This window comes from Cuculus canorus, chromosome 2 (assembly GCF_017976375.1).
Source record: "Cuculus canorus isolate bCucCan1 chromosome 2, bCucCan1.pri, whole genome shotgun sequence".
NCBI lineage: Eukaryota > Metazoa > Chordata > Aves > Cuculiformes > Cuculidae > Cuculus > Cuculus canorus.
Window position 1 is genome coordinate 162060451 of NC_071402.1, and position 25643 is coordinate 162086093.

At 57.4% G+C, this 25643-nt stretch overlaps 1 protein-coding gene and 1 pseudogene across 1 annotated transcript; one reads left to right on the forward strand and one right to left on the reverse strand.

The window, feature by feature from the left end:
- LOC128851215 (zinc finger protein 271-like) overlaps positions 1 to 11407 on the forward strand; it is a 31801-nt pseudogene extending 20394 nt beyond the window's left edge.
- LOC128851217 (oocyte zinc finger protein XlCOF6-like) lies at positions 988 to 25643 on the reverse strand. Its single transcript, XM_054058485.1, has 4 exons — positions 25600 to 25643; positions 12974 to 13100; positions 11412 to 12321; positions 988 to 3049 (listed from the first exon to the last, which is right to left on the reverse strand). The coding sequence occupies exons 1-4, from the start codon at positions 25639 to 25641 to the stop codon at positions 1768 to 1770; spliced, it is 2361 nt and encodes a 786-aa protein (XP_053914460.1). The 5' UTR covers positions 25642 to 25643; the 3' UTR covers positions 988 to 1767.

A 25643-nucleotide genomic window follows, 5' to 3' on the forward strand; every position in this document is an offset into this window, starting at 1 on the left:
AGAAACTGCCACCACTGCCACCACTGCCACCTGGAACTGCCACTACTGCCACTGGGAAACTGCCACCGCTGACACCACTGCCAGTGGGAAACTGCCACCACTGCCCCTGGAACTGCCACCACTGCCCCTGGAACTGCCACCACTGCCACTGGGAAACTGCCACCACTGCCCCCTGGAACTGCCACCACTGCCACCTGGAGCTGCCACCACTGCCACCGGGAAACTGCCACCACTGCCACCTGGAACTGCCACCACTGCCCCCTGGAGCTGCCACCACTGCCACCGGGAAACTGCCACCACTGCCCCTGGAACTGCCACCACTGCCACTGAGAAACTGCCACCACTGCCCCTGGAGCTGCCACCACTGCCACTGGGAAACTGCCACCACTGCCCCTGGAACTGCCACCGCTGCCACCTGGAGCTGCCACCACTGCCACCTGGAGCTGCCACCACTGCCACCAGGGAGGTGTCACCGTTCCGTTCCCTCGCCTGGGGGTTCAATGGCACTCGGGGTCCTGAGGGGGCTCGGAGCTGCCCAGGGATGCAGGGGCACAGGCAGCTGCCCTGCATCCTCCTGCAGAGGGAACCGGGCCAGGCGGGTCCTGGGCACGGCCACCCTCTCCCTGTCCCGGCAGCGCAGGCAGCGAGGGGGGCTGAATCCTGAGAGCGGAGGAATGGATTCTGGAGGAGTGAGTGCATCAGCCCAGGCCTTCCCAGGCCTCCGGGCAATGTCTTGGGTCTGACTGAAGCCTTCCAGGGAGGACAGAACAGTGACAGGAAGGAGCAAATGTCATCTCCTCCCCAGCCCCTGGGAAGGGAGAAACCCCCTTTGTGCCCCCAGAAGGGGAATTGCAGGACAGAGAACAAGACACTCCTACTAAGGTCCGGAAAGAGAATGGGTCTGTGTGTCCAGGGAGTGGAGGCTTAGCCAAGGACAATGATGATGCCCATCTGTTTGAATCCCAGTTGGGCCTTGATGACGATTGGTAACGATTTTATTAGATCCCAGAGCACAAATACGCATACTGGCACAACAAGGTGCCGAGAAGTGTGCCACGGGGCTGCGAAGAAGTTAAGATGCTGGCGTGAATGGAAGGAGCAGTGTGTGATAGGGGGTTAAAGTCAGTCCATGGCTCCAAGGGGAGAAGTGCCTATCGACCACTTGCTTTGCAATTAGAAGAACAATCCTCCTGGGGAGGGACCCAGGCAGCTGGCCTGCCTTCCTTTGGCGGATGCTGTAATCCCGTGCTTTAGCTGCTGCTCAGCCCTGAAGTCCTCAGGCAGCTGGACCGGCAGAGCCTTGCAGGTCCCTTCCCACTGAAAAAGCTTATGCCATGCCATGCCATCCCGTCCTCTTTGTTTTCCTGTGTCAGAAAAATGACACCAGACAGAGCCCACTCACTCTTGGCCCGGCTTCTCTTGCCAGCCAAACCCTGGCCATTCCCCACCCATGCCCGCAGTCCACCTTTCCCCCTCCATCCCCACTGCTTTTCCCAGCAGGGACATCGATCCAGGGATCTCCACATGGATCTCCTGCCCAGAGCCTGGGGACAATACGAATGACTAAACTCAATCACCAAGAGGTCTTTCCCAATCTGGTGATTCTATGATTCTCTCCAGTGCCCGGTGAGTTCACCATCACTTTTCAGTCCTGAGAAGGACAACCCCCATCCTGTCATCGCCCTACAGCTGCCCACAGGTCCCACTGCACCCAGTGTTGATTATTCAGGTTCTGCTTCTGCCTATAGGTCTTGGCATACCACATTTCTAGGGCTTCTCGCTAGTGTGGAGACGCTGGTGAGTGACCAAGGATTTCTTCCATCTGAAGCGGAGGTCACAGTGGCCACAGGCAAAGGGGCGCTCGCCGGTGTGGATGCGCTGGTGAATGGTCAGGTCGCCCTTCTGGCTGAAGCTCTTGCCACAGGTGGTGCAGGCAAAGGGACGCTCACCGGTGTGGATGCGCTGGTGCCTGGTCAGGTAGCTCTTCTGGCTGAAGCTCTTACTGCAGTCAGCGCAGGTGAAGGGGCGCTCACCCGTGTGGATGCGCTGATGAATGATGAGGTCGCCCTTGCAAATGAAGCTCTTGTTGCACTCTGAGCAGGCAAAGGGACGTTCACCGGTGTGGCTGCGCTGATGAACGGTCAGGGCGCGCTTCCAGCTGAAGCTCTTGCCACAGCTGGTGCAGGTGAAGGGCCGCTCACCGGTGTGGGTGCGCCGGTGGCTGATCAGGGCACCCTTCCAGCTGAAGCTCTTGCTGCAGTCAGTGCAGGCAAAGGGGCGCTCGCCTGTATGGATGCGCTGGTGCTTGGTCAGGGAGTCCTTCCAGCTGAAGCTTTTGCCGCAATCAGTGCAGGCAAAGGGGCGCTCGCTGGTGTGGATTTGCTGGTGTCTGGTCAGGGCGCTCTTCTCTCTGAAGCTCTTGTTGCAGTCGGTACAGGCAAAGGGGCGCTCACTCCTGTGGGTGTGCTGGTGTCTGATGAGGTTGCCCTTCTCTCTGAAGCTCTTGTTGCAGTCAGTGCAGGCAAAGGGGCGCTCTCTGCTGTGGGTGTGCTGGTGTCTGATCAGGGCGCCCTTCTCACTGAAGCTCTTGTTGCAGTCAGCACAGGCGAAGGGGCGGTTGCCTGTGTGGATGTGCTGGTGTCTGAGGAGGTTGCCCTTGTGGCTGAAGCTCTTGCTGCACTCGGCACAGGCAAAGCCGGATGCTCTGGTGTGGATGCGCTGGTGCTTGATGAGAGAGCTCTTCTGGGCGAAGGTCTCGCCACAGCTCGTGCAGGCAAAGGCACGCTCTCCAGTGTGGATGCGTTGGTGGGTGACCAGGTGTTGCTTCTGGCTGAAGCAGTGGTTACAGTGGCTGCAGGCAAAGGGGCGCTCGCCAGTGTGGACGGGCTGGTGCTTGCTCAGGCTGCTCTTCTGGCTGAAGCTCTTGCCGCAGTCAGCACAGGTGAAGGGGCGCTCACCCGTGTGGATGCGCTGGTGCCTGATCAGGGAGCTCTTCTGGCTGAAGCTCTTGCCGCAGTCGGTGCAGGTGAAGGGGCACTCTCCCGTGTGGCTCCGCTCATGGATGATGAACACACTCGGGCTCCTGAAGCTCTTGTAGCACTTGGGGCAGGTTGGAGGGCTCTTCTCCAGTGGCTGGAGAGCCGGTATGGGGTGAAAGTGAGGGTGACCTGCAGGACCCTCCTGGCTCCTGCTCAGCTCGCTAGAGGATGAGCCCCCCAAAACCCTGCTGCTGGAATCCAGCATCCCTCCCACGGGCCCCTGGGACCCGCCTGGCACAGGGCTCTGGTGCCTCTGCTGCACCCCGGGGGGGTCTGGCACACGCAGTGTCTCTCCTCGCTCCAGCTTGCAGATGATCTCGGGCTTGACAGTGTCCCAGCCTGTCCGGGTCACAGAGAGAATCACCTTCACCAGCACCTCCAGCCCCAGCACCCCCAGTCCCACCACCCACAGCCCCACCACCCCCACCCGTGGCACCCCCAGCCCCTCCAGCCCCAGCACCCCCAGCCCCAGCACTCCCAGTTCTGGCACCTCCAGTCCCAGCACCTCCAGCCCCAGCATCCCCATTCCCAGCACCCCTGGCCCCAGCACTCCCAGTTCTGGCACCCCCAGTCCCAGCACCTCCATCCTCAGCACACCCAGCCCAGCACCCCATTCCCAGCACCCCCGGCCCCAGCACTCCCAGTTCTGGCACCCCCAGTCCCAGCACCTCCATCCTCAGCACACCCAGCCCAGCACCCCCAGCCCCAGCACCTCCAGCCCCAGCACTCCCAGTCCAGCACCCACAGCCCCAGCACCCACAGCCCAGGCTTGACAGCAGCCTGGTCTGTCTGGGGCACAGAGAGAAGAACCCTCTTCCGTGATTCCCAAAATCCCGGCAAATAAACTCCCTCTAAGACTCACTTTGGCGCTTTAGAAAGCAAACCTTTCCCACTTCAATGCATCTGTAATCTGGAGCTTTGGAGCCAACTCTCTGCCTGACCTTGGGCTGGAGATAGGGGAACACTGCAAACAGAGGTGATTCCAGAAGAGGAGACATCTGTTCAGCACAGATCGTACTGAACATAAGGCGTTATCATCTCCAAGGAATGCAGAGAGTCTGGAAAAACACTCTTTGAAAGAAAACATGCTCTCAGAGGGACATTGTGTCTAACAGTCAAAAAATACAATCCCTTAGATGAAAATTAACCCTACAGACACAAGAAGTAGTCACAAGCAATTTTCTTTAGAAAGTAGAAGAGAATGTCCCTCTGAGAGCAGGTTTTCTTTTAGACAGTTTGTTTCCCAGACATTTCTCATTCTTTGGAGATGACAACGCTTTGTGTTCAGTACGATCTGTGCTGAACAGATGTCTCCTCTTCCCTAATCACCTCTGTTAGGAGTTTTCTGCTTATCGTAAAGGCAAGCTCAGAGAGAGAGCTGGAGCCAGCTCCAAACCAGCAAGAGTTTTGACTCTTGTGAAGTTTCATAACAACATTAAAATTAGACCTTGGAAAGTTACAGAAGACGCATAAGATCTATGGGAAAATATAGACATATGGATGTAAGTGGGGAATCTATTCTGTAACAGCTCTTGCCTGGCTGCATGGGATGGATGGAGATCACTCCCTCGGGTGCCCAGGCCTGAGGAAGGATGCTGCTTTTCAAAACTCCAAAATGAGTCTCCCCGAGAGTTTATTTGCTGTCATTTTCGGTATCAAGGGGGGCTGCCTGCCGGGGGGCTGCCTGCTGCAGCCACTGCAGCCGCTCGGCTCCCCAACACAGGGACGAGGGCACAAGGGGCCATAGGGACAGGGTCTGGGGACAGGGGTACATGGGGTGGGTCAGCTGGCCAGGGGGCTGGAGACACGAGGACAGGGCCAGAGGGCTGGGGACATGGGGACACGGGGGTGGGGATAGGGGGGCTGTCGCTGTTCAGCCCCAGCGGGTCACGAAGCACCACCCAGCCGCTCGCTCACTGCCTCTCGGGGGATGCAAAGATTGGGGTGGGGGGATGGCGTCTGATCTGTTTTTACCGCAGCAGCGTCCGGGGGTGAAACTTCCCTCTCCTCCCAACTGGCACCGGCACCGGTGTTAGACCCCGATTCGGCACCTCCTTTGCGAGAGAAGCGCGTTTTGCTGGCCTTGCCCAGCCGGGGAGGGCTCTGCCATCCCAGTCCCCGAGAAGCTCTGCATCCCCGGCGGGCGCGGATCTCAGCGTTCCCTGGGCAGGAGGGATCCCACCCCGCAGCCCGGCAGGGACTGCAGCCCCCGCCCCTCCGCGGGCAGCCCGGCAGGAGATCCGGGCCGAGATCTCGGAGCGATGTCCCGACCGGGAGAAGCGCTGGGATGGAGGGGAGAGGGCGGCCGCGGGCACGGGTGGGGAGCGGCCGGGCTTGGGCTGGCGGGGAGGTCCTTTTGCCGGCGGGCGGGAGGGGAGGCCCCGAGAGAAGCGGCGCCAGGGCAGAGGCGGCCCCGCCCGGCGTCATCCTCGGCGGAGGAACGGGGGCGGTGTCGGCCCCGCGGCGGAACTGCGGGCGGAGGGGGCGGCGGGAGGAGAGGGGAGGGCTCCGGCCGTGCTTCGGGCTGCGGATGGCGGGGCCGTTCGAGGAGGTGGCCGTCTACTTCTCCCGCCAGGAGTGGGCAGAGCTGGCGGGCTGGCAGCGGCGGCTCTACCGGGAGGTGATGCTGGACACCTACGGAATGCTCGCCTCGCTGGGTGAGATGCCGGGGATCGGGGTGCGGGGATGGGGATGCCGGGGATGGGGGTGCGGGGATGGGGGTGCCGGGGATGGGGATGCAGGGGATGGGGGTGCCGGGGATGGGGGTGCCGGGGATGGGGGTGCGGGGGATGGGGGTGCCGGGGATGGGGGTGAGGGGATGGGGGTGTGGGGATGGGGGTGCCGGGGATGGGGGTGCTGGGGATGGGGGGTGCTGCGGATGGGGTTACCGGTGCTGGGGAAGACGTGGCTTGGGGTGCCGGGGATGGGGTTGCCAGAGATGGGAGTTTCGGGGATGGGGGTGCCAGGACGGGGGGGGCGGCCGTGCTGGGGCTGTGGGTGCTGGGCCTGGAGGTCACGGAGCTGGGGCTGCCGGTGCTGGGGCTGCCGGTGCTGGGGGTGCCAGGGTTGGGGGTGACAGGATAGGGGGTGCCGGGATAGGGGGTGCCGGTCCTGGGGCTGCTGGGGCCGTGGGTGCTGGAGCTGGAGGTGCTGGGCCGGCGCTGCCATCCCGGCAGTGCGGGTGAAGGTGCTTCTCTCTGTACCCCGGACAGGCTGGGACACCGTCAAGCCCGAGCTCATCTGCAAGCTGGAGCGAGGAGAGACGCCGTGCGTTCCAGACCCCCCCGGGGAGCAGCGGAGGCACCGCAGCCCTGTGCCGGGCGGGTCCCGGGGGTCCGTGGCAGCGGTGGGTTGTTCCATCAGCAGAAGCTGGGGGGACTCGTCCCAAAGCCAGCTCAGAGGGACCTCGGCGAACCACTCAGGACAACCTCAGGTCTCCCCCATGATACCCCCCCAGCCTTTGCAGAAGCCGCTCCCCACGTGTCCTGAGTGCAACAAGAGCTTCAGGACCCGGACTGCATTGGCCATCCACGAGCGGAGCCACACGGGCGAGCGCCCCTTCACCTGCACTGAATGCGGCAAGAACTTCATCCAGAAACAACACCTGGTCAAACACCAGCTCATCCACACCGGCGAGCGCCCCTTTGCCTGTGTTGACTGTGGTTACAAATTCAGCCAAAAGCAACACCTGCTCACTCACCAGCGCATCCACACCAAGGAACGCCCCTTCATCTGTGCTGACTGCAACAAGAGCTTCAGCCAGAAGGGGTCCCTTATCAAACACCAGCGCATCCACACGGGCGAACGCCCCTTCACTTGTCCCAACTGTGACCAGCGCTTCAGCCGGAAGCAGCATCTGGTCAGTCACCAGCGCATCCACACAGGTGAGCGACCCTTCACCTGCTCCGACTGCGGCAAGAGCTTCAGACGCAAGGGTGACCTTGTCAGCCACCAGCGCATCCACACTGGTGAGCGTCCCTTTGCCTGCAACCACTGCAACCACTGCTTCAGCCAAAAGCAACACCTGGTCACTCACCAGCGCATCCACACAGGTGAACGACCCTTCATCTGCACTGACTGTGGGAGGAGCTTCAGAGAGAAGGGGGCTCTGATCAAGCACCAGCGCATCCACTCCACTGAGCCCCCTTCGCTGCTCCAACTGTGACAAGAACTTCATCTGGAAGTGTGACCTGACGAATCACCGGTGTGTACACACTGCTGAGCGCTTCTTTGCCTGCGTCCACATTTACCACCACTTCAGCCCTCACCTCCACTCTGGCCCAGCCCCCTGGTTGCTGGACAAGACCCCCTCCATGTTCCCTGAGTGCAAGAAGAGCTTTAGGAACCAGACTGCACTGGCCATCCATGAACAGAGCCACACGGGTGAGTGGCCCTTCACCTGCTCCAGGTGTAGCAAGAGCTTCCTCCAGAAGGACTCTCTGATCAACCACCAGCGCATCCACACAGATGAGTGCCCCTTTGCCTTTGTTGACTGTGGGAAGAGCTTTAGCAACACCATCTCCCTTCTCAAGTGTAAGTGAATCCACAGTGGTGAGAAGCCCTTTTCCTGTGTCAACTGCAGCAAGAGCTTCAGCCAGAAGGGTGCCCTGATCAAGCACCAGAGCATCCACACCGGCGAGAAACCCTACAAGTGTGATGATTGCAGCGAGGCCTACAGCCAGAAGTCTGATCTGAAGAAACACCAGTGGTTGCACCAGGGCCCACAGGGTGACTGCCTTGGCAGCCCGGTGGCTTCTGAAGCTGATGCTGAGGGTCCCACGTGGACAGATGCTGCTTTCTTTTTCCTATTTGAGACTAAATCTAAAGCTTCTTGGTGCTGATGACAGGCAGTGAGCTTGGGGGGGAGGACAGAGACCTTCCAGTGAGGCAGCTGCAAGAAATGATTTTGGGATGAGGAGAGCATGCTGGCCCACCAGTGAACCCCCAGCACCCCTAGCCTGCAGCCGCCTCCACAACCTGTCACCCCCAAACCTGCCACTGAGGGTCCTGCAGGGCACCGGGGACTCTGCTGCAGGGGTGGCTGCAGGGGGACACTCGGAGCCCCGACCTCTGGCTCCTCCAGAGCAGCTGCACATGAGCTGGAAGCGAGTGGCAACCATGGCTCCGTCCAACACTGCCTACGGCTCGGGCTGCTGCCAGAGAAGCATCGTCACCGGCACAGTGTGGATCCTCCTGAGATGGGGACCCTATTGCCTAAAGAGATAAAGCTGTGACAGCAGATGAGGACCTCCATTCCACCCCAGGTGTCCCTCAGCTCATTTGAGCCTTAGACCCCCACCAAACCCTCTGTCCCACAAGATGAAGCTGTTCAAGCCAAACCCGTCCCTTTTGCAGTCACAGGGACTTTGGGGTTTGCCCCAAGACTTGGCTGGTTGCAAAATGCATTTTCTTCTGCCTGTGTCCTCTTGGCTGCAACAATGATTGAGTGTGGTTAAAAGCCCTTGTGGGACACAGACTGGGAACAGCTGGAGTGTGTTCTGACTTAGCTCAAAGGGGCTGATCTGCTGTCAGCCCATGAGAGCATCTCCAGGTGGGATCAGGCAGGGCAGGTGCCCTTAGAGAATCAGTAGCATAGAGCAACCATGGGGTGAACCTGTCCATCCGAATTGAATTCCCGAGGAAGGAAAGGGTTAAAACGGGGAAAAGAATTTACAAAGCATGCACATTTCAGAGTAATTGAAATTAAACATTGGCTGGATCCTCCTGAGCTGCTCCCTGGGGATGCCCTGAGCAGTTGGCATCACACACGTCATTCAAGGCCTTCGTCATCGTCGCCCCTTCCAGGCTGTGCTGGGCCCCGCAGTGCTTTTGTCAATGGAGAGATAGAGTGATGCACTTCACTCTTAAGAGGGAAACAGCAATCTGTTGATTGATTTAAAACAGAGATTTAACAAAGCTTGATAATAGATGTGACAGTGACTTAGAAGGTTTGCTCTTAGGGTAGACTTAGTTTTTTACTGTGCCGTTATGTCTAAAGGACTACATACGCACAACACCTCCTTTACACCTCGGAGCTAAAGTCGCAGTTTCAGAGCACCTATTCCCAGTTCACCCACTGAGGTTCTGTTGCAGCAAGGATTCTCTCAGCCTCGAGGAGAAACCTCAAGAGGTGTCGTTTTCCCCGGGAGATCCCGCTGTGCTCCCGCTGTTGTTTCAGGAGAGCTCGAAGGGCACTGGGTCCCCTCACCGTTGGTAGAGTAAGGCAATTGACTCACAATCATATTCTACACCCCAAGCTGGGGGCCAGTTTCTTCCCGGTTTGGCCAGAGCCGGACCCAGGTGGGTGCATTGCCATCGTTCGGCCCTTGGCTGTTGTGTTGTGATCTGTCTCCCCCAAAGTCACTGGGATGTGGATGAAGCCGTCGTCAACCACCTCGATCCCCACTGGTGGTTATGGCTCCATCTGGATTTGCGGGAGAAGGTCAGTCCGGGGGTGGCAGGAGCACCCCATCACAGAAGGTGACACGGCTGACAGTGCAGCTGAAGGGCCTCTGCGCCGATGCACACGGCACAGGCAGCAGACAGGAGGAGCTGGAAGGCGTTGTGCAGCAGGAGAGCTATGACTTAGTGCCATCACGGAGACGTGGTGGGGTGACTCCCACGGCCAGAGGGCTGCAACGATGCCTACAAACTCTTCATCAGAGACGGCAGGGAGGAAGAGGTGCTGGGGTGGCCCTGTGTGTTAGGGAGTGTTTGGCTTCTCTGGAGCTCCGTGATGTGATGCTGGGTTGGAGGTTTGTGGCGAAGACTCAGGGGAAGGCCAGTGAGGCAGATGTTGTGGTGGGAGTCTGTTCCAGACCACCCGGCCAGGATGAAGGGGCAGAGGAGTTATTCTAGAAGCAGCTGGGAGGAGCCTCGCCACCACCAGCCCTCATCCTCATGGGGGACTTCAGTCCACGGGATGTCTGCTGGAAACACAAAGCAGCAGAGAGGAACCAGTCTAGGAGGTTCCTGGAGTGGGTGGAAGAGAACTTGCTGACACAGCTGGCGAGTGACCCGATGGGGCAAGGTGCCCGCTGGACCTGTGGTTTGTGAACAGGGAAGGCCCTGAGGGAGCTGTGCCGGCTGGAGGATGCTCACGAGAGGATAGAGTTCTCAGTTCTTGAGAATTCAAGGGAAGTTCATTAAGTTCCCTTTATGTCCCCCTTAACGGTCAGTAAGATTCCCGAGCCTTGTCTACATGTGAACAAGTCAGGTTTATTATAACAATTCTAACAACTCGTGACTAAATAAGGGTTCGGTGGTGTCTGGGGAGAAGATTCTGTTTGGGAAAATACATTGAAAATCAAATACCCGAGCCCAGATCAGAGCGATGTGCAGGTGAGGAATATGTAGTTAGGGGTCAAGTAGAGAGAGATGCTAAGAATTAGCTTGTTGTTAAGATCTATATTCAGTGTGCCTAACGCTAAGGGCTTACCCCAATGGCATCCCAACAGGGGGAGGGGAGATGGGGTCCAACCCATCGGCTGATCCCAAAAGTTTCAACGCTTTCCGCCCAAAACTTTCCCCTTTGTTTTCATTTTCATAATCACACTTTTGGGGAGGAGTTTTAGGTGGATCGAGAGTGACTGAAGGCACAACGTCAAACCCTGCCGATTGCTGGAGGAAAAGTTCTCCCTTCACGTGCCAAAACCTGACCGCAGGAGCAGTAGGAGTGGTTATGGGAGTGCTTTGCCTCAGAGCCGGGGAGGAGGCGGGCAGCCTTCCGTGTGGAGCTGTGCTTTAGTATTACAATGCTATTGCTGTGATGGTGTAAAGCGAACAGGTCAGCTGGAGGGCAGGAGTGTCAGAGCGGTGACTGCAATTTGTCTTCTTGGAAGTAACGGGCCGTTGTCCTTGGGTACCAGGCTCCTTGCTGATAGCGGGGGCTGGACACGGCTGTCCCCAAATGTCCTGGCGCCCACATCACAGGGCAAGATATCCTCGATGCATTCCATTCCAATGCAAACTGTGCTGCACCTCTGCATGTTACACCTTCACTGATTGCTTTCTAAGGAAAACTGCCTTGTACTCAGCCTGTGAGGGGAGGGAGGATTCATAAAACTTCAGGGTTCCCTTTTTTCCTCATATTTAGTTTATTCCCACAGATTGTTCCCCACAGCCACCCCTGCAGCAGAGCCCCCAGTGCCCTGCAGGACCCTCAGCAGCAGTTTCGGGGGACACAGGAGTGGTGGTGGCAGCAGACGGAGGGTGCTGTGGATGCGCTGGTGAGCCAGCATGGTCCCCTTGGCCCGAAACTACTTCTTGCAGCCGCCTCCTGGGAAGGACTTGGCCTCCATCTGCTCCCCTGACAGGGAAGGACATGCACCTTCCCACCTGTCACCCTCTGGCACCACCCGCAGGGATCAATGCACCCGCTGGTGTCTCTTCAGGTCAAATTTCTGCCTGAAAGTCTTGTTGCACACCTCACAGTTGTGCGGCTTCTCACCACTGTGGATGCGTTGGTGGGCTATGAGCGCGCTATTCTCTCTGAAGCTCTTGTTGCACTCGGTGCAGGTGAACGGGCGCTCACCTGTGTGGATGCGGTGGTGTCTGATGAGGTTGTTCTTCTGGGTGAAGCTCTTGCCACACTCCATGCAGATGAAGGGGCGCTCACCAGTGTGGATGCGCTGGTGTTTGGTCCGGTTGCTCTTGTCTTTGAAGCTCTTGCCACAGCTGGTACAGGAGAAGGGACGCTCATTTGTGTGGATGCGCTGGTGCTTGGTCAGGTGTTGCTTCCAGCTGAAGCTCTTGCCACACTCCATGCAGATGAAGGGGCGCTCACCAGTGTGGGTGTGCTGGTGGATGATCAGGAGTTGCTTCAGTCGGAAGCTCTTTCCACAGTCAGCACAGTGAAATGGGCGCTCGCCTGTGTGGATGCGCTGGTGTCTGATGAGGTCGATCTTCCAGCTGAAGCTCTTACTGCAGTCGGTGCAGGTGAAGGGGCGCTCACCCGTGTGGATCTTCTTGTGGGCGGCACTCTGGCTCCTGAAGCTCTTATTGCTTTCAGGGCATGTGAGGGGGGTCTTCTCCAGCGGCTGGGGGGCCAGGCCAAGAGGAGGGTGAGGGTGCTCTTCTGGGCCTTCCGAGCTCCTGCTTGGTTCATCTTGGGAAGAGACCCCCAAACCCCTGCTGGAGGAACTCCACACAGCCACAATGGATGCCTGGGACCCGCCTGGCACAGGGCTGCGGTGCCTTTTCTGTGCCCCGGGAGGGTCTGGCAAGTACGGCGTCTCTCCTCGCTCCAGCCTGCAGATGATCTCAGGCTTGATGGCAGCGCAACCTGTCCAGGGCACAGAGAGAAGCACCTTCAGCCGCGCTGCCGGGATGGCAGTGCTGGCCCAGCACCCCCATCCCCGGCACCCCCACCCCTGGCATCCATCCTGCTTCCCGCAGAGCCGCTCGATGCCCCAAGCCAGGCAGGGTTGCAGAGGCCTTTGGCCAATGATCGCAATGCCGGGCTTTAACTGTTGCTCAGCCCCAAAAGGCTGAGGCACTCGCACTGGGTCAGCCTCAGAGGTCCTTTCCCACTGGCAAGGTCTGTTCCAGCCCAGGTGCTATGGAGCCCAGCCCGGCAGAGCTGCAGAGAGTCCTCACCCAGCACCCCATCCCCCGGCACCCCCATCCCCCGCACCCCCATCCCCTGCACCCCCATCCCCGGCACCCCCATCCGCAGCACCCCCATCCCCGGCACCCCCATCCCCTGCATCCCCATCCCCGCACCCCCATCCCCGGCACCCCCATCCCCGGCATCTCCATCCCCGGCGCCCCAATCCCGGCACCCCCAATCCCCGAAACCCCCATCCCCGGCACCCCCATCCCCGGCGCCCCCATCCCCGGCGCCCCCATCCCCGGCACCCCCATCCCCGGCACCCCCATCCCCGCACCGCCATCCCCGCACCCCCATCCCCGCACCCCCATCCCCGGCATCTCACCCAGCGAGGCGAGCATTCCGTAGGTGTCCAGCATCACCTCCCGGTAGAGCCGCCGCTGCCAGCCCGCCAGCTCTGCCCACTCCTGGCGGGAGAAGTAGACGGCCACCTCCTCGAACGGCCCCGCCATCTGCAGCCCGAAGCACGCCCGGCTCAGCTCGCCCCGCCGCGCCTTGCCCGGCCCCCTCTGCCCCGGCGGCTCCAGCCCGAGGGCAGTGCCGGCAGAGCTCGCAGCAGCCCGGGCGGGGCAGGGGGAGGGCAGAGGGGCGGCACGGGGGGGGTCACTCAGCACTTCCCCGCTCGGGGGGGACACCCCACCCACCGCCTGCACCGGGACAGGGGCACAGCCGGTGGCTTCCAGGCAGCTTTCCCGGCTCCTGAGCCTGAGGGACCCCGCCCCGCGCCCGAAGCCGCACCCCCAGCGCCTCTCGGGGTCTCCCCTCCAGCCGAACCCCGGCCGCTCCCCACCCGTGCCCGCGGCCGCCTTCTCCCCTCCATCCCAGCGCTTCTCCCGGTCAGGACATCGCTCCAGAGATCTTGAAAGCAGAAATCACTTATAACTAACCTATTACATTAACTAAAATAAAGAATTCTGACACAAAGCGGTTTTTTCTTAACCAGGCGGTGGCTGTATCTGGTTGGAGCCAGATAACAAGGAGTGGTACAACGGTAAAAGCAGGGACCACCAGCTGGGACAGATAAGGCCTGAAGACAGCCTGGGCTCCCTAAGAGCATACGCAAGGAGGAAAGGTGAAAAGTTCATGGTGAGGAAGACTGCCCACCTTCATCCCCAAAGACCCCATGGACCACTATCATGAGAAAACACGCAAGCGCTAGGAGGAGGAGACCTGTGATAATGAGTTCCTGTAATTAATCTTATTAAGATAATGAGTTCCTGGGACTACTCTTACTAACCCTACCCCCTTCTTGGAAAAGTCAGACTATGTAATGTTAACCCAATGCATATATATAACACAATAAAGATGTACGGGGTTTGATACATGGTGTGCGAACGTGGAGGACAGATCCTCCATGCACTCTGTGCACAGCCGCATACCTGCACCTAACTGCGCTCGGTGTCGTTATTCCGAGAGTCAATCTCCACCCAGATCTCCTGCCGGGCTGCCCGCAGAGGGTCTGGGGGCTGCAGTCCCTGCCGGGCTGCGGGGTGGGATCCCTCCTGCCCAGGGAACGCTGAGATCCGCGCCTGCCGGGGATGCAGAGCTTCTCCGGGACAGGGGGACTGGGATGGCAGAGCCCTCCCCGGCTTCTTCCGCAAAGGAGGTGCCGAATCGGGGTCTAACACCGGTGCCGGTGCCAGTTGGGAGGAGAGGGAAGTTTCACCCCCGGACGCTGCTGCGGTAAAAACAGATCAGACGCCATCCCCTCACCCCGATCTTTGCATCCCCCGAGAGGCAGTGAGCGAGCGGCTGGGTGGTGCTTCGTGACCGGCTGGGGCTGAACAGCGACAGCCCCCCTATCCCCACCCCCGTGTCCCCATGTCCCCAGCCCTCTGGCCCTGTCCTCGTGTCTCCAGCCCCCTGGCCAGCTGACCCACCCCATGTACCCCTGTCCCCAGACCCTGTCCCTATGGCCCCTTGTGCCCTCGTCCCTGTGTTGGGGAGCCGAGCGGCTGGAGTGGCTGCAGCAGGCAGCCCCCCGGCAGGCAGCCCCCCTTGATACCGAAAATGACAGCAAATAAACTCTCGGGGAGACTCATTTTGGAGTTTTGAAAAGCAGCATCCTTCCTCAGGCCTGGGCACCCGAGGGACTGATCTCCATCCATCCCATGCAGCCAGGCAAGAGCTGTTACAGAATAGATTCCCCACTTACATCCATATGTCTATATTTTCCCATAGATCTTATGCGTCTTCTGTAACTTTCCAAGGTCTAATTTTAATGTTGTTATGAAACTTCACAAGAGTCAAAACTCTTGCTGGTTTGGAGCTGGCTCCAGCTCTCTCTCTGAGCTTGCCTTTACGATAAGCAGAAAACTCCAAACAGAGGTGATTAGGGAAGAGGAGACATCTGTTCAGCACAGATCGTACTGAACACAAAGTGTTGTCATCTCCAAATAATGAGAAATGTCTGGGAAACAAACTGTCTAAAAGAAAACCCGCTCTCAGAGGGACATTCTCTTCTACTTTCTAAAGAAAATTGCTTGTGACTACTTCTTGTGTCTGTAGGGTTAAGTTTCATCTAAGGGATTGTATTTTTGACTGTTAGACACAATGTCCCTCTGAGAGCATGTTTTCTTTCAAAGAGTGTTTTTTCCAGACTCTCTGCATTCCTTGGAGATGATAACGCCTTATGTTCAGTACGATCTGTGCTGAACAGATGTCTCCTCTTCTGGAATCACCTCTGTTTGCAGTGTTCCCCTATCTCCAGCCCAAGGTCAGGCAGAGAGTTGGCTCCAAAGCTCCAGATTACAGATGCATTGAAGTGGGAAAGGTTTGCTTTCTAAAGCACCAAAGTGAGCCTTAGAGGGAGTTTATTTGCCGGCATTTTGGGAATCACAGGAGAGGGTGGTTCTCTCTGTGCCCCGGACACACTGGGCCGCTGTCAAGCCCGAGATCATCCGCAATCTGGAGTGAGGAGAAACGCCGAGTGCGTGCCAGACATCCCCCCCAGTGTGTGGTGGAGGCACCAGAGCCCTGTGCCAGGTGGGTCCCAGGGGCCCGTGGGAGGGATGCTGGATTCCAGCAGCAGGGTTTTGGGGGGCTCATCCTCTAGCGAGCTGAGCAGGAGCCAGGAGGGTCCTGCAGGGCACCCTCACTTTCACCCCATACCGGCTCTCCAGCCACTGGAGAAGAGCCCTCCAACCTGCCCCAAGGGCTACAAGAGCTTCAGGAGCCCGAGTGTGCTCATCATCCATGAGCGGAGCCACACGGGCGAGTGCCCCTTCACCTGCACCGACTGCGGCAAGAGCTTCAGCCAGAAGAGCTCCCTGATCAGGCACCAGCGCATCCACACGGGTGAGCGCCCCTTCACCTGTGCTGACTGCGGCAAGAGCTTCAGCCAGAAGAGCAGCCTGAGCAAGCACCAGCCCGTCCACACTGGCGAGCGCCCCTTTGCCTGCAGCCACTGTAACCACTGCTTCAGCCAGAAGCAACACCTGGTCACCCACCAACGCATCCACACTGGAGAGCGTGCCTTTGCCTGCACCAGCTGTGGCGAGACCTTCACCCAGAAGAGCTCTCTCATCAAGCACCAGCGCATCCACACCAGTGCATCCGGCTTTGCCTGTGCCGAGTGCAGCAAGAGCTTCAGCCACAAGGGCAACCTCCTCAGACACCAGCACATCCACACAGGCAACCGCCCCTTCGCCTGTGCTGACTGCAACAAGAGCTTCAGTGAGAAGGGCGCCCTGATCAGACACCAGCACATCCACAGCAGAGAGCGCCCCTTTGCCTGCACTGACTGCAACAAGAGCTTCAGAGAGAAGGGCAACCTCATCAGACACCAGCACACCCACAGGAGTGAGCGCCCCTTTGCCTGTACCGACTGCAACAAGAGCTTCAGCTGGAAGGGTGCCCTGACCAGCCACCAGCGCATCCACACTGCGGAGCTTCCCTTTCCCTGCACCATCTGTGGCAAGAGCTTCAGCTGGAAGCGTGCCCTGACCATTCACCAATGCGTCCACACCAGTGAGCACCTCTTTGCCTGTGGCCACTGTGACCTCCGCTTCAGATGGAAGAAATCCCTTGTCACCTACCAGTGCATCCAGGCTAGCTAGAAGCCCTAGACATGTGGTGAGTGTGACAAGACCTACAGGCAGAAGCAGAACCTGAATAATCAACACTGGGTGCAGTGGGACCTGTGGGCAGCTGTAGGGCGATGACAGGTATGGGAGGTGTCCTTCTGAGGACTGAAAAGTGATGGTGAACTCAGAGGGCCCTGGGGAGAATCATAGAATCATAGAATCACCAGGTTGAAAAGGACCTCTTAATGATTTAGTTCAGTCATTCCTATTGTCCCCAGGCTCTGGGCACGAGATCCACGTGGAGATCTCTGAATCGATGTCCCTGCTGGGAAAAAGCAGTGGGGGATGGAAGGGGAAGGGTGGACTTTGGGCACGGGTGGCAAATGGCCAGGGTTTGGCTAGGCTAGGGTTAATTTTCCTGGCAGTCCAGAGGGGAGGCACGGAGAGAATGAGTGGGCTTTGTCTGGTGTCATCCTCCTGACACTGAAAAAAGAAGAGGATGGGATGGGATGGGATGGGATGGGATGGGATGGGATGGGATGGAATGGGATGGGACGGGATGGGATGGGATAGGATAGGATGGGACAGTGTAAGGTTCAGTCAAAGGATCGATTTCTCTCTCGACATTTCCCATTAGGTGCTAAGCCTCAGAAACCACAGATGCAGGCCTTACGATAACAGCCAAAGCTGGTACAGAACAAATGCTTTGTACCTGTCTCCAAGTCTCCCTGCGGACTCATACCTACCTCCGTATCTCCCTGCTATTGTGAAAGATCCACGAAGCAAGACAGGAAAATTAATGCTGGGACTTACCACAGACCCATACCCCAACAGAGCACGCGCCAGGACAAGTTCATCCAAGGTTCAAGGTGATGATGACTGTTAGCCTTCATTGGGGACCCCAAGTCGACCCCTGCCGCCAGAAGGAGCGCCTGTGCAAGGGGATGAGACCTCTCTCCAAAGGCGAGCACGCCTCGGACACTCCTCTCATAGCACGTGTGTTCTGCCAGGTGGGGGAACTGGCGTATCTCCACAGGGTTCAGGTGGAGCAAAGGCGGGTCGCAAGGAGGAACCAGGTGTATTAGCTTTTACGGTGGCATCCAGCAGCAGGATGGTGAGTGATGCCATGGGGTGGCCATCTGAGGCGATGGGGCAATTCCCTCAGCCTGGAAAAGCCCAGGAAAACACAGGTGGGAGCAGGGCTGGCGACGCTCGGCTCCTGACACGTGGCAGCGGATGGTCCCACTCGGTGCCTGACGGGAGGGGGCAGGCCCGGCAGCTCCCGTGGGAGATTTAAACCATCCCTTGGGAGCATGGTGACCTGGGAGCGCGGCGAAGAGGAGCGTGGCACGTTAGCGTAACGGGGCAGTTTGAGCGAGCAGAGAGGGGCTGGAGGCCGGCCATAAAGGACCGTTGACCACGGTGGCGATGATTAAAACCGCTCCGAATGCTGCAGTAAACAGGATAGATGTTGCCCCCATCTGTCCATGCTCAGAGCCTCAGGTGGGTCCGTGCAGCTCCCCAGAGCCTGGGCTGTAGGCAGTGCCCCCTCCCACAGAGCCTGGGCTGTAGGCAGTGCCCTCTCCCACAGAGCCTGGGCTGTAGGCAGTGCCCTCTCCCACAGAGCCTGGGCTGTAGGCAGTGCCCCCTCCCACAGAGCCTGGGCTGTAGGGAGTGCCCCCTCCCACAGAGCCTGGGCTGTAGGCAGTGCCCTCTCCCACAGAGCCTGGGCTGGTAGGGAGTGCCCCCTCCCACAGAGCCTGGGCTGTAGGCAGTGCCCTCTCCCACAGAGCCTGGGCTGTAGGCAGTGCCCCCTCCCACAGAGCCTGGGCTGTAGGCAGTGCCCTCTCCCACAGAGCCTGGGCTGTAGGCAGTGCCCCCTCCCACAGAGCCTGGGCTGTAGGCAGTGCCCCCTCCCACAGAGCCTGGGCTGTAGGCAGTGCCCCCTCCCACAGAGCCTGAGCTGTAGGCAGTGCCCTCTCCCACAGAGCCTGGGCTGTAGGCAGTGCCCCCTCCCACAGAGCCTGGGCTGTAGGCGGTGCCCCCTCCCACAGGAGCCTGGGCTGTAGGCAGTGCCCTCTCCCACAGAGCCTGGGCTGTAGGCAGTGCCCCCTCCCACAGAGCCTGGGCTGTAGGCAGTGCCCCCTCCCACAGAGGCCTGGGCTGTAGGGAGTGCCCCCTCCCACAGAGCCTGGGCTGTAGGCAGTACCCCCTCCTCACAGAGCCTGGGGCTGTAGGCAGTGCCCCCTCCCACAGAGCCTGGGCTGTAGGCAGTGCCCCCTCCCACAGAGCCTGGGCTGTAGGCAGTGCCCCCTCCCACAGAGCCTGGGCTGTAGGCAGTGCCCCCTCCCACAGAGCCTGGGCTGTAGCAGTGCCCCCTCCCCACAGAGCCTGAGCTGTAGGCAGTGCCCCCTCCCACAGAGCCTGGGCTGTAGGCAGTACCCCCTCCCACAGAGCCTGGGCTGTAGGCAGTGCCCCCTCCCACAGAGCCTGGGCTGTAGCAGTGCCACCCTCCCACAGAGCCTGAGCTGTTAGGCAGTGCCCCCTCCCACAGAGCTGGGCTGTAGGCAGTACCCCCTCCCACAGAGCCTGGGCTGTAGGCAGTGCCCCCTCCCACAGAGCCTGGGCTGTAGGCGGTGGCCCCCTCCCACAGAGCCTGGGCTGTAGGCAGTGCCCCCTCCCACAGAGCCTGGGCTGTAGGCAGTGCCCCCTCCCACAGAGCCTGGGCTGTAGGCAGTGCCCCCTCCCACACCAGCTCACGTAGGGGGAACTACTTTGCGTGGTGGCAGAGCTGAGGGAGGAGGTGAACAGACTAAGGACCATCAGGGAATGTGAGAGGGAGATGGATCGCTGGTTGCAGTGGCCCTCTCACAAACTCAGCAGGCGTGCTGGAGCCACTGCAGCTGAGCAACTCCACCTGGCAAACTGTAAGGTTGGGGGAACAAGAGATGGGGAATGGCAGTGAGTTCCTGTCCGGTGCAGGAAACCTGCTCCCCCTACCCAGACAACAAACCCCCAGAGACCCTTGAGGAAATAATATGAAGCACTGCAGGTGGAAAACATCCCTAAGGATGAAGAAGATGGCTCCCACAGACTAGAAACAGTTCTAGGCTCAGGCACCTCCCGAAGACCATAAAAACATCCTCAGTAAATAAGAAGAGGAGAGTGATTGTCTAAGGGAATTCCCTCTAAAAGGAACGGCGGCACCATCTGCAGACCGGACCCTCTCCACAAGGAGGTCTGCTGCTTACCCAGGACATCAGTAAAAGGAGGTCACTAGAAAACTTCTTCCTCGGTGAAAGAGACAGATTACTACCCTCTAGTAGCATTTCAAATAGGCAACGTGACTTACAGTGCAGAAAGCTGAAAGCCATCAAGAGAGACTCCAGGACTCTGGGGAGAATGTTGAAGGGCTCTGGGGCACAAGTGGTGTTTATCTGCATTCCAGTGCTAAGGAATGAGAAGCAGGAGGTCAAAGAGGAACAGTTGATTACTGCCCCGGCTCCGAGCCTGTGGTGAGGAGAGGAGGCTTTGGGTTCTTTGATCATGGGGTGACCCACCCCAGGCTTTCTTACCAGGGATGGGACACGCTGGTCTCCAAGGGGGACTAAAGTCCTTACTAAAAAACCCAGCGAGGCTCTTAAATAGGGCTTTAAACTCGATGTGAAGGGGGAGGGGGAGGAGACCAGGCTAGTCGGGAGTGGAGCCTGGAAGTGGGACTCCAGTGGCTGAGAGGATGGTGCTGTAGAGGAGCGCCAGTACATCAGCTCAGAGCAAGTGGGGGCGATTCTGCCTGGGGGCGGTGAGGATTAAACTGGCAACTGAGGAGCGAGTTATTCCAAGGAGCAGTCATTTGGGAATGAGCTCTCTTCCCTTTATGAGGGCTAGAGGGTTTGCCAGCCCAGCTGAAGTGCATTCACACCAATGCAGGCACATGGGCAATAAGAAGGAGGAGTTGGAAGCTGTTGCAGGGCAAGGTGACAACGATGTCCTTGCCGTCACGGAAACGTGGTGGGATTGACTCTCATAACTGGAGTGCAGCCATGGGGGTATAAACCTTGCAGAAGGAACAACAGTGACAGGGGATAAGGACAAGGCTGAGGTACTTAATGCCGTCTTTGCCTCAGTCTTTAATAGCAGGGAAGTTGTTCCCTCTGTGTACAAAACCCAGGAGTCAGAGGAGCGAATGAGGCTCCCGTGATCCAAGAGGAGGTGGTTAGAGACTCGCTTGCCATCTAGACACCCACAAGTCTATGGGGCCGGGTGGGATTCACCCAAGAGTATTGAAGGAGCTGGCGGATGCCCTTTCCAAACCCCTTTCCATCACCTTCCAGCGGTCCTGGCTGACTGGGGAAGATTCCACTGGACTGGAGGCGGCTGATGTTGTGCCCATCTACCAGAAGGGTTGAAGGGAGGATCCGGGGAACTCAGGCCTGTCAGGTCTGACGTCAGTGCCGGGGAAAGTCACGGAACAGGTGATCTTGAGTGCTATCATGAAGCACATGCAAGAGAAGCGGGTGATCAGGCCCGTCCAACACGGGTTCACAAAAGGCAGATCTTGCCAAACTAACCTGATCACCTTCTATGACAAAGTGACTCGAATACCGGATGAGGGTGTCACAGAGACAGAGTGGGATCCAGAACTGTATTTAAACATTTAGTTTATACCTATAATGTTACATTCTAAGTCAAGAATATTAACCTTAAGTCTAACCAATATTAGCATCTATAAGGATTGCGAGGGACCATATGACCTGTACGGAGATCGGTGTTCGGTGATAAAGTCTTTAGATGTTCTAAAAATGCTCTGGTGTCGTAGATTGTTGACGTCGGTTGGGGGGTCTCAGAGCCAGCTGAGAGGGAGCTCCGATTAAGCTTGCTCCTCTCATTCTCCTATAGTCCATTCTGGAGTGATACATCTCGGGTTGCCAGTCGGCCCATCTCCTTTACTTTGGTCAGAGGTGCCTGATAGTACGGGACACAGTGGATTGCTTAATCCCCACAACCGTGTAGGATTCCAGAAAATCCAGGGTCATAGGTCAGGATGTTTCCATCACAAAAACTCATAGTCTAAAATCACCAAGTACAACAGGTGTAGATTTCTTTTCACAAATCTTATTAATACTTCTGTTTTGAGGATCACCTCTGAGTCTTTGTTCGGAAATCTATGGTGTAAATCTGATAAGGGAGGGGGTGACCAGTGCCAGTTTAGTCATCCTGATAGGCAAACGAGTGGCAGAGACAGAATGGCTCATTCTCCCTGACTCATCCTTGCTGCTGGCTCACCAGCACACTCTAAGCACCCCCAACCTGCAGCCACCTGCAGAGCCCAGTGCCCCCTTCCCCCCAAACTGCCTTTGAGGGTCCTACGGGGCACTGGAAGCTGCTGCGGGGGTGGCTGTGGGGAGACACCCAGAGCACCGACCTCTGGCTCTTCTTGTCCTGCAACGCGTGAACTGGGATCAAGTAGTGGCCCTGGCCCCCTCCACCACCAAGCTACGGCTCGGGCAGCTGCCCAAGAAACTTCTTGACCTGTGCAGCCTGGATCCTCCTGAGCTGCTCCCTGGGGACACTCTGAGCAGCAGGCATTGCGCTTGTCGGTCAAGGGGTTCATCATCGTCGCCCCTTCCCCGCCACGCTGAGCCTCACGTTGCCGGCAGCTGCTGCGGCAGAGCCGTGAGCTCAGGAGTGGCTGCCAGGGCAGGGGAAACACTGGTGAGCTGCTCCACAGCAGCATGGCGTGTGCCACCACTTGCTGATAGCAGCACCTCGGGCTTGGCATCCCCTTGCTCATCCCTACAAACCCCTTTCCTTCCCTTTCTGTTGGGAGATGGTGAGGGGCTGGGATCTGCCCCGGGACTTGTGGAAGGATGAGGGTAAAACTCCCAAAGGAGCCAGAGGGATGTGGGGTCATCTCGGAGAGCTTGCCACCCGTGCTGTGGCCAGCCAGCGCTCGCTGGAACCATCTGCTCAATACTCATCAGCTTTTTACCATGTTGTGCCATTCACCACAGGAGCACAAATTCCCTTGTGCCTTCATTCATTAACAATAGGCTCTGCCAACCGCTCTGCAGCCCGGCAGTGGTCTTTCCTTCTTGTGTGATCACTTGTGCATCTTGTAAAAAAACTGACTTCTTGTTCCTATTGCCTCATTTTACTCTGTAATGCAACAACTTCCCGGTCTAAAGCTCTAAGATCAGTAACTAACAACATCCCTCTCTCTCCACTAACTTGCGAGAAGAATCCCGTGCTGCTTTCTATGGCAACCCACGCGTGGCTGTTTGAAGTGCCTGCCTTTGCTTCCATCACCCAAAGGCTTCTTTTTTGAGTTTAAGCTTGTCCAGGAGTTCCTCGCTCATCCATGCAGACCTCCTAGTGGTTTTAGCCTGACCTCCTCTTTGTTGGGATGCGTCGCTCCTCAGCCTGGAGGAGTCGATCCTTGAATATGAACCAGTTTTCTTGGGCCCCTCTCCCTTCCAGGGTTTTTATCCCATGGAACCTTACCGAGCAGGTCCCTGAAAAGGCCAAGTCTGCTCTCCTGAACACAGGGTAGTGAGTTTGCTGCACTCCCTCTTTTCTGCCTAAGGATCTTGGACCTCACCATTTCATGGTCACCGCAGCCAGGCTTCCCTTGAGCTTCACAGCCCTGACCAGACCTTCCTTGTTGCTGAGATCAAAGGTCCAGTACAGCACCTCTTCTCATTGGCCCTTCTGTCACTTAATGAAAGAGTTGCTATCAACACATTCCAGGAACCTCCTGGATTGATTGTACCCTGACCCTCCAAACAGATATAGGGGTGGTTGAAGTCCCCCATGATGACCAGAGCTTGTGAACATGAGGATGCACCTATCTGTCTGTACAGGGTGTCATCTACTCACTCTTTCTGGTCCAGTGGCCTGCAGCAAACCCTCACTGTAACATCACCTGTCCCTGCCCTCCCTTTAATCTGGACCCGTAAGCTCTTGGTTGGCTCCTCACCCATCCCCAAGTGGAGCTCCATGCGCTCCAGATGGTCATGGACAGGGGGCAACACCCCTCCTGATCTGCCCTGCCTCCTGGCCTTCCTCAGAGCCTGTATCCCTCCATCCCAACACTCCAACCACGGTGTTCTGAGGAATTAACCCCTATAACCCCCAAATGAGTTATAAAGCAGTAGGTTTATTTCCAGCGCTGAGGTGCGAGGGGTTCTCCTCCTCGCTTGCACACCATATGACTTAACAAACAGCTACTTATAGTGTAAAGACAGGCATAGTTATAAGCGCCTACTACGTATTCACAACCTTTCCCCCCCCCCCCCGCAACACCACCTCAGTTTACCTTTAAATTCTATGTTATTTTCCCACTCAAGGGCAAGTACCACAGGGTCATGTGGCAGCACAATCCCACAGTCCCTTTGGCGCTCTGGATGGTTTCGGAGGTGAAAAACACTTCATTCCACTTTTCCGCTCTCTTTATAAAACAACATCAGTTGCAAAACAGTACTGCGATCCTCTTCTAAGTGATGGAGCCCCTGGCACCCCCTGCCAATTCCTTCCAGTGTCTCAGCATGCACCCCAAGGGGCTTGCTTGAGGAAATTCCTTGCTTGGTTTTGCCCCTATCAGACTACCTTCCGACTCTCCCTTTCTCTAACTTCCACACAAACCATTTAAGCACTTACAAACAGGTTGTCCCTAAGTTCTCAGGGACTTCCCACAAGACAACAGCAATTCCCGTCCACAGATTTATAAGCACTCAGGACAATAGAGTCATCCCGACCTAGCTGAATGGCACAATAAAACATTACAACAGACTGAACACCGAAACCCGATCCGTCCCCCGCAGCCTGCAGAATTCTGCCCCCTCCCCCCTCCCCCCATCCGTGCAAACCTTTTTGCTTTCACACTTCTAATTTATTCTTTCTCTCACACAAAACACTTAACTCAGATTCCAGGAGGGGGGAGGGTTAACTCACACCCAGCAATGAAACTGCTTTAACAGATAAGCCTAAACTCGCATTCCAGGAAGGGAGAAAGGGAGGGGCACTCTCAGCTGCCTCTCCTGGGTTTTTTTTTCTCCCTTTATTTTTTCTTTCTTTTTCTATGCTGGGTGTTTTAAAATTTCACCCTTTGCAGCCTTCCATTCCAAAGGTCCGAGGTAAATATACCCATCTGCCGGCTCAATGGACGTTTGGAATTGAAAAGGTTTCATAAGTGCATTCCTAGGGTTAACCAAGACAAGCAGGGCTTTTAAACAATTTGCAAGTCTCTCAACAGTTTTGAGCACTTCGTCTGTCTCTGGCCCCTCTGTCTATGCAGGAATGAGGTCCCCTGGTAAGCCGTCCCTATCAATTCCCCTCGTACTCTATTACACATCAAACAATTCACGGAGTACGCTTATGACACAAAACACACAACATAGAACAGTGATCCCTCGCTTTGTTCATCTCCGGCTGTTTTGACACAGAACCGCTGATCGGAACTCCTCACTTGCTCTGAGCTTAATTAAGTGTCCCAATTACGCTACCATACACTCCCACACAAGCGCTTGAACTCTAAATAGGCTCTAAAATGACGTTTAAAATATACCGGTACTGAAGATTTGCAACAGATGTAGAAGATTATAGCTATCCCACGTGGCACTCCTGCTACCTCAGCAAGGAGGACCCAATTCACCATTGTACTATAGCTCCTCACCCCATGCCGAGTGCGTCTTATGGCATCTTGGACTATATTCTTCCCGGTGCTTTGCTATCTCAGCAGGGAGCACCCCCTTGGGCGCCAAACCACCAATTCCCAGGGTCGAGCAGTATAGTTATCTCAGCTCGCGCAGAATGGCTTACAGGCTCTGATAACCTATCCCACTCCCTTCTCTTAGCGTGAGGCGTCCATACACGACTTGTAGATTCTCCCCCTGTTTCCCCTGCAGGTATTCCCCAAATCACATACCTGGTCCACCAGCTGATGGGCCGTCTCTCCCCCAGCAGCCATCG

What these genes read in the sequence shown, in the direction of transcription:
- LOC128851217 (XM_054058485.1), bottom strand. Translation starts at nt 25,641, where the DNA reads ATGGCTGCTGGGGGAGAGACGGCCCATCAGCTGGTGGACCAG. An exon ending in CGGAATGCTCGCCTCGCTGG is followed by an intron (nt 12,322 to 12,973) that starts GTGAGATGCCGG and finishes TGCCCTGGACAG; the next exon opens with GTTGCGCTGCCATCAAGCCT. An exon ending in CTGAAGAGACACCAGCGGGT is followed by an intron (nt 3,050 to 11,411) that starts GCATTGATCCCT and finishes CCATGAGCGGAG; the next exon opens with CCACACGGGAGAGTGCCCCT.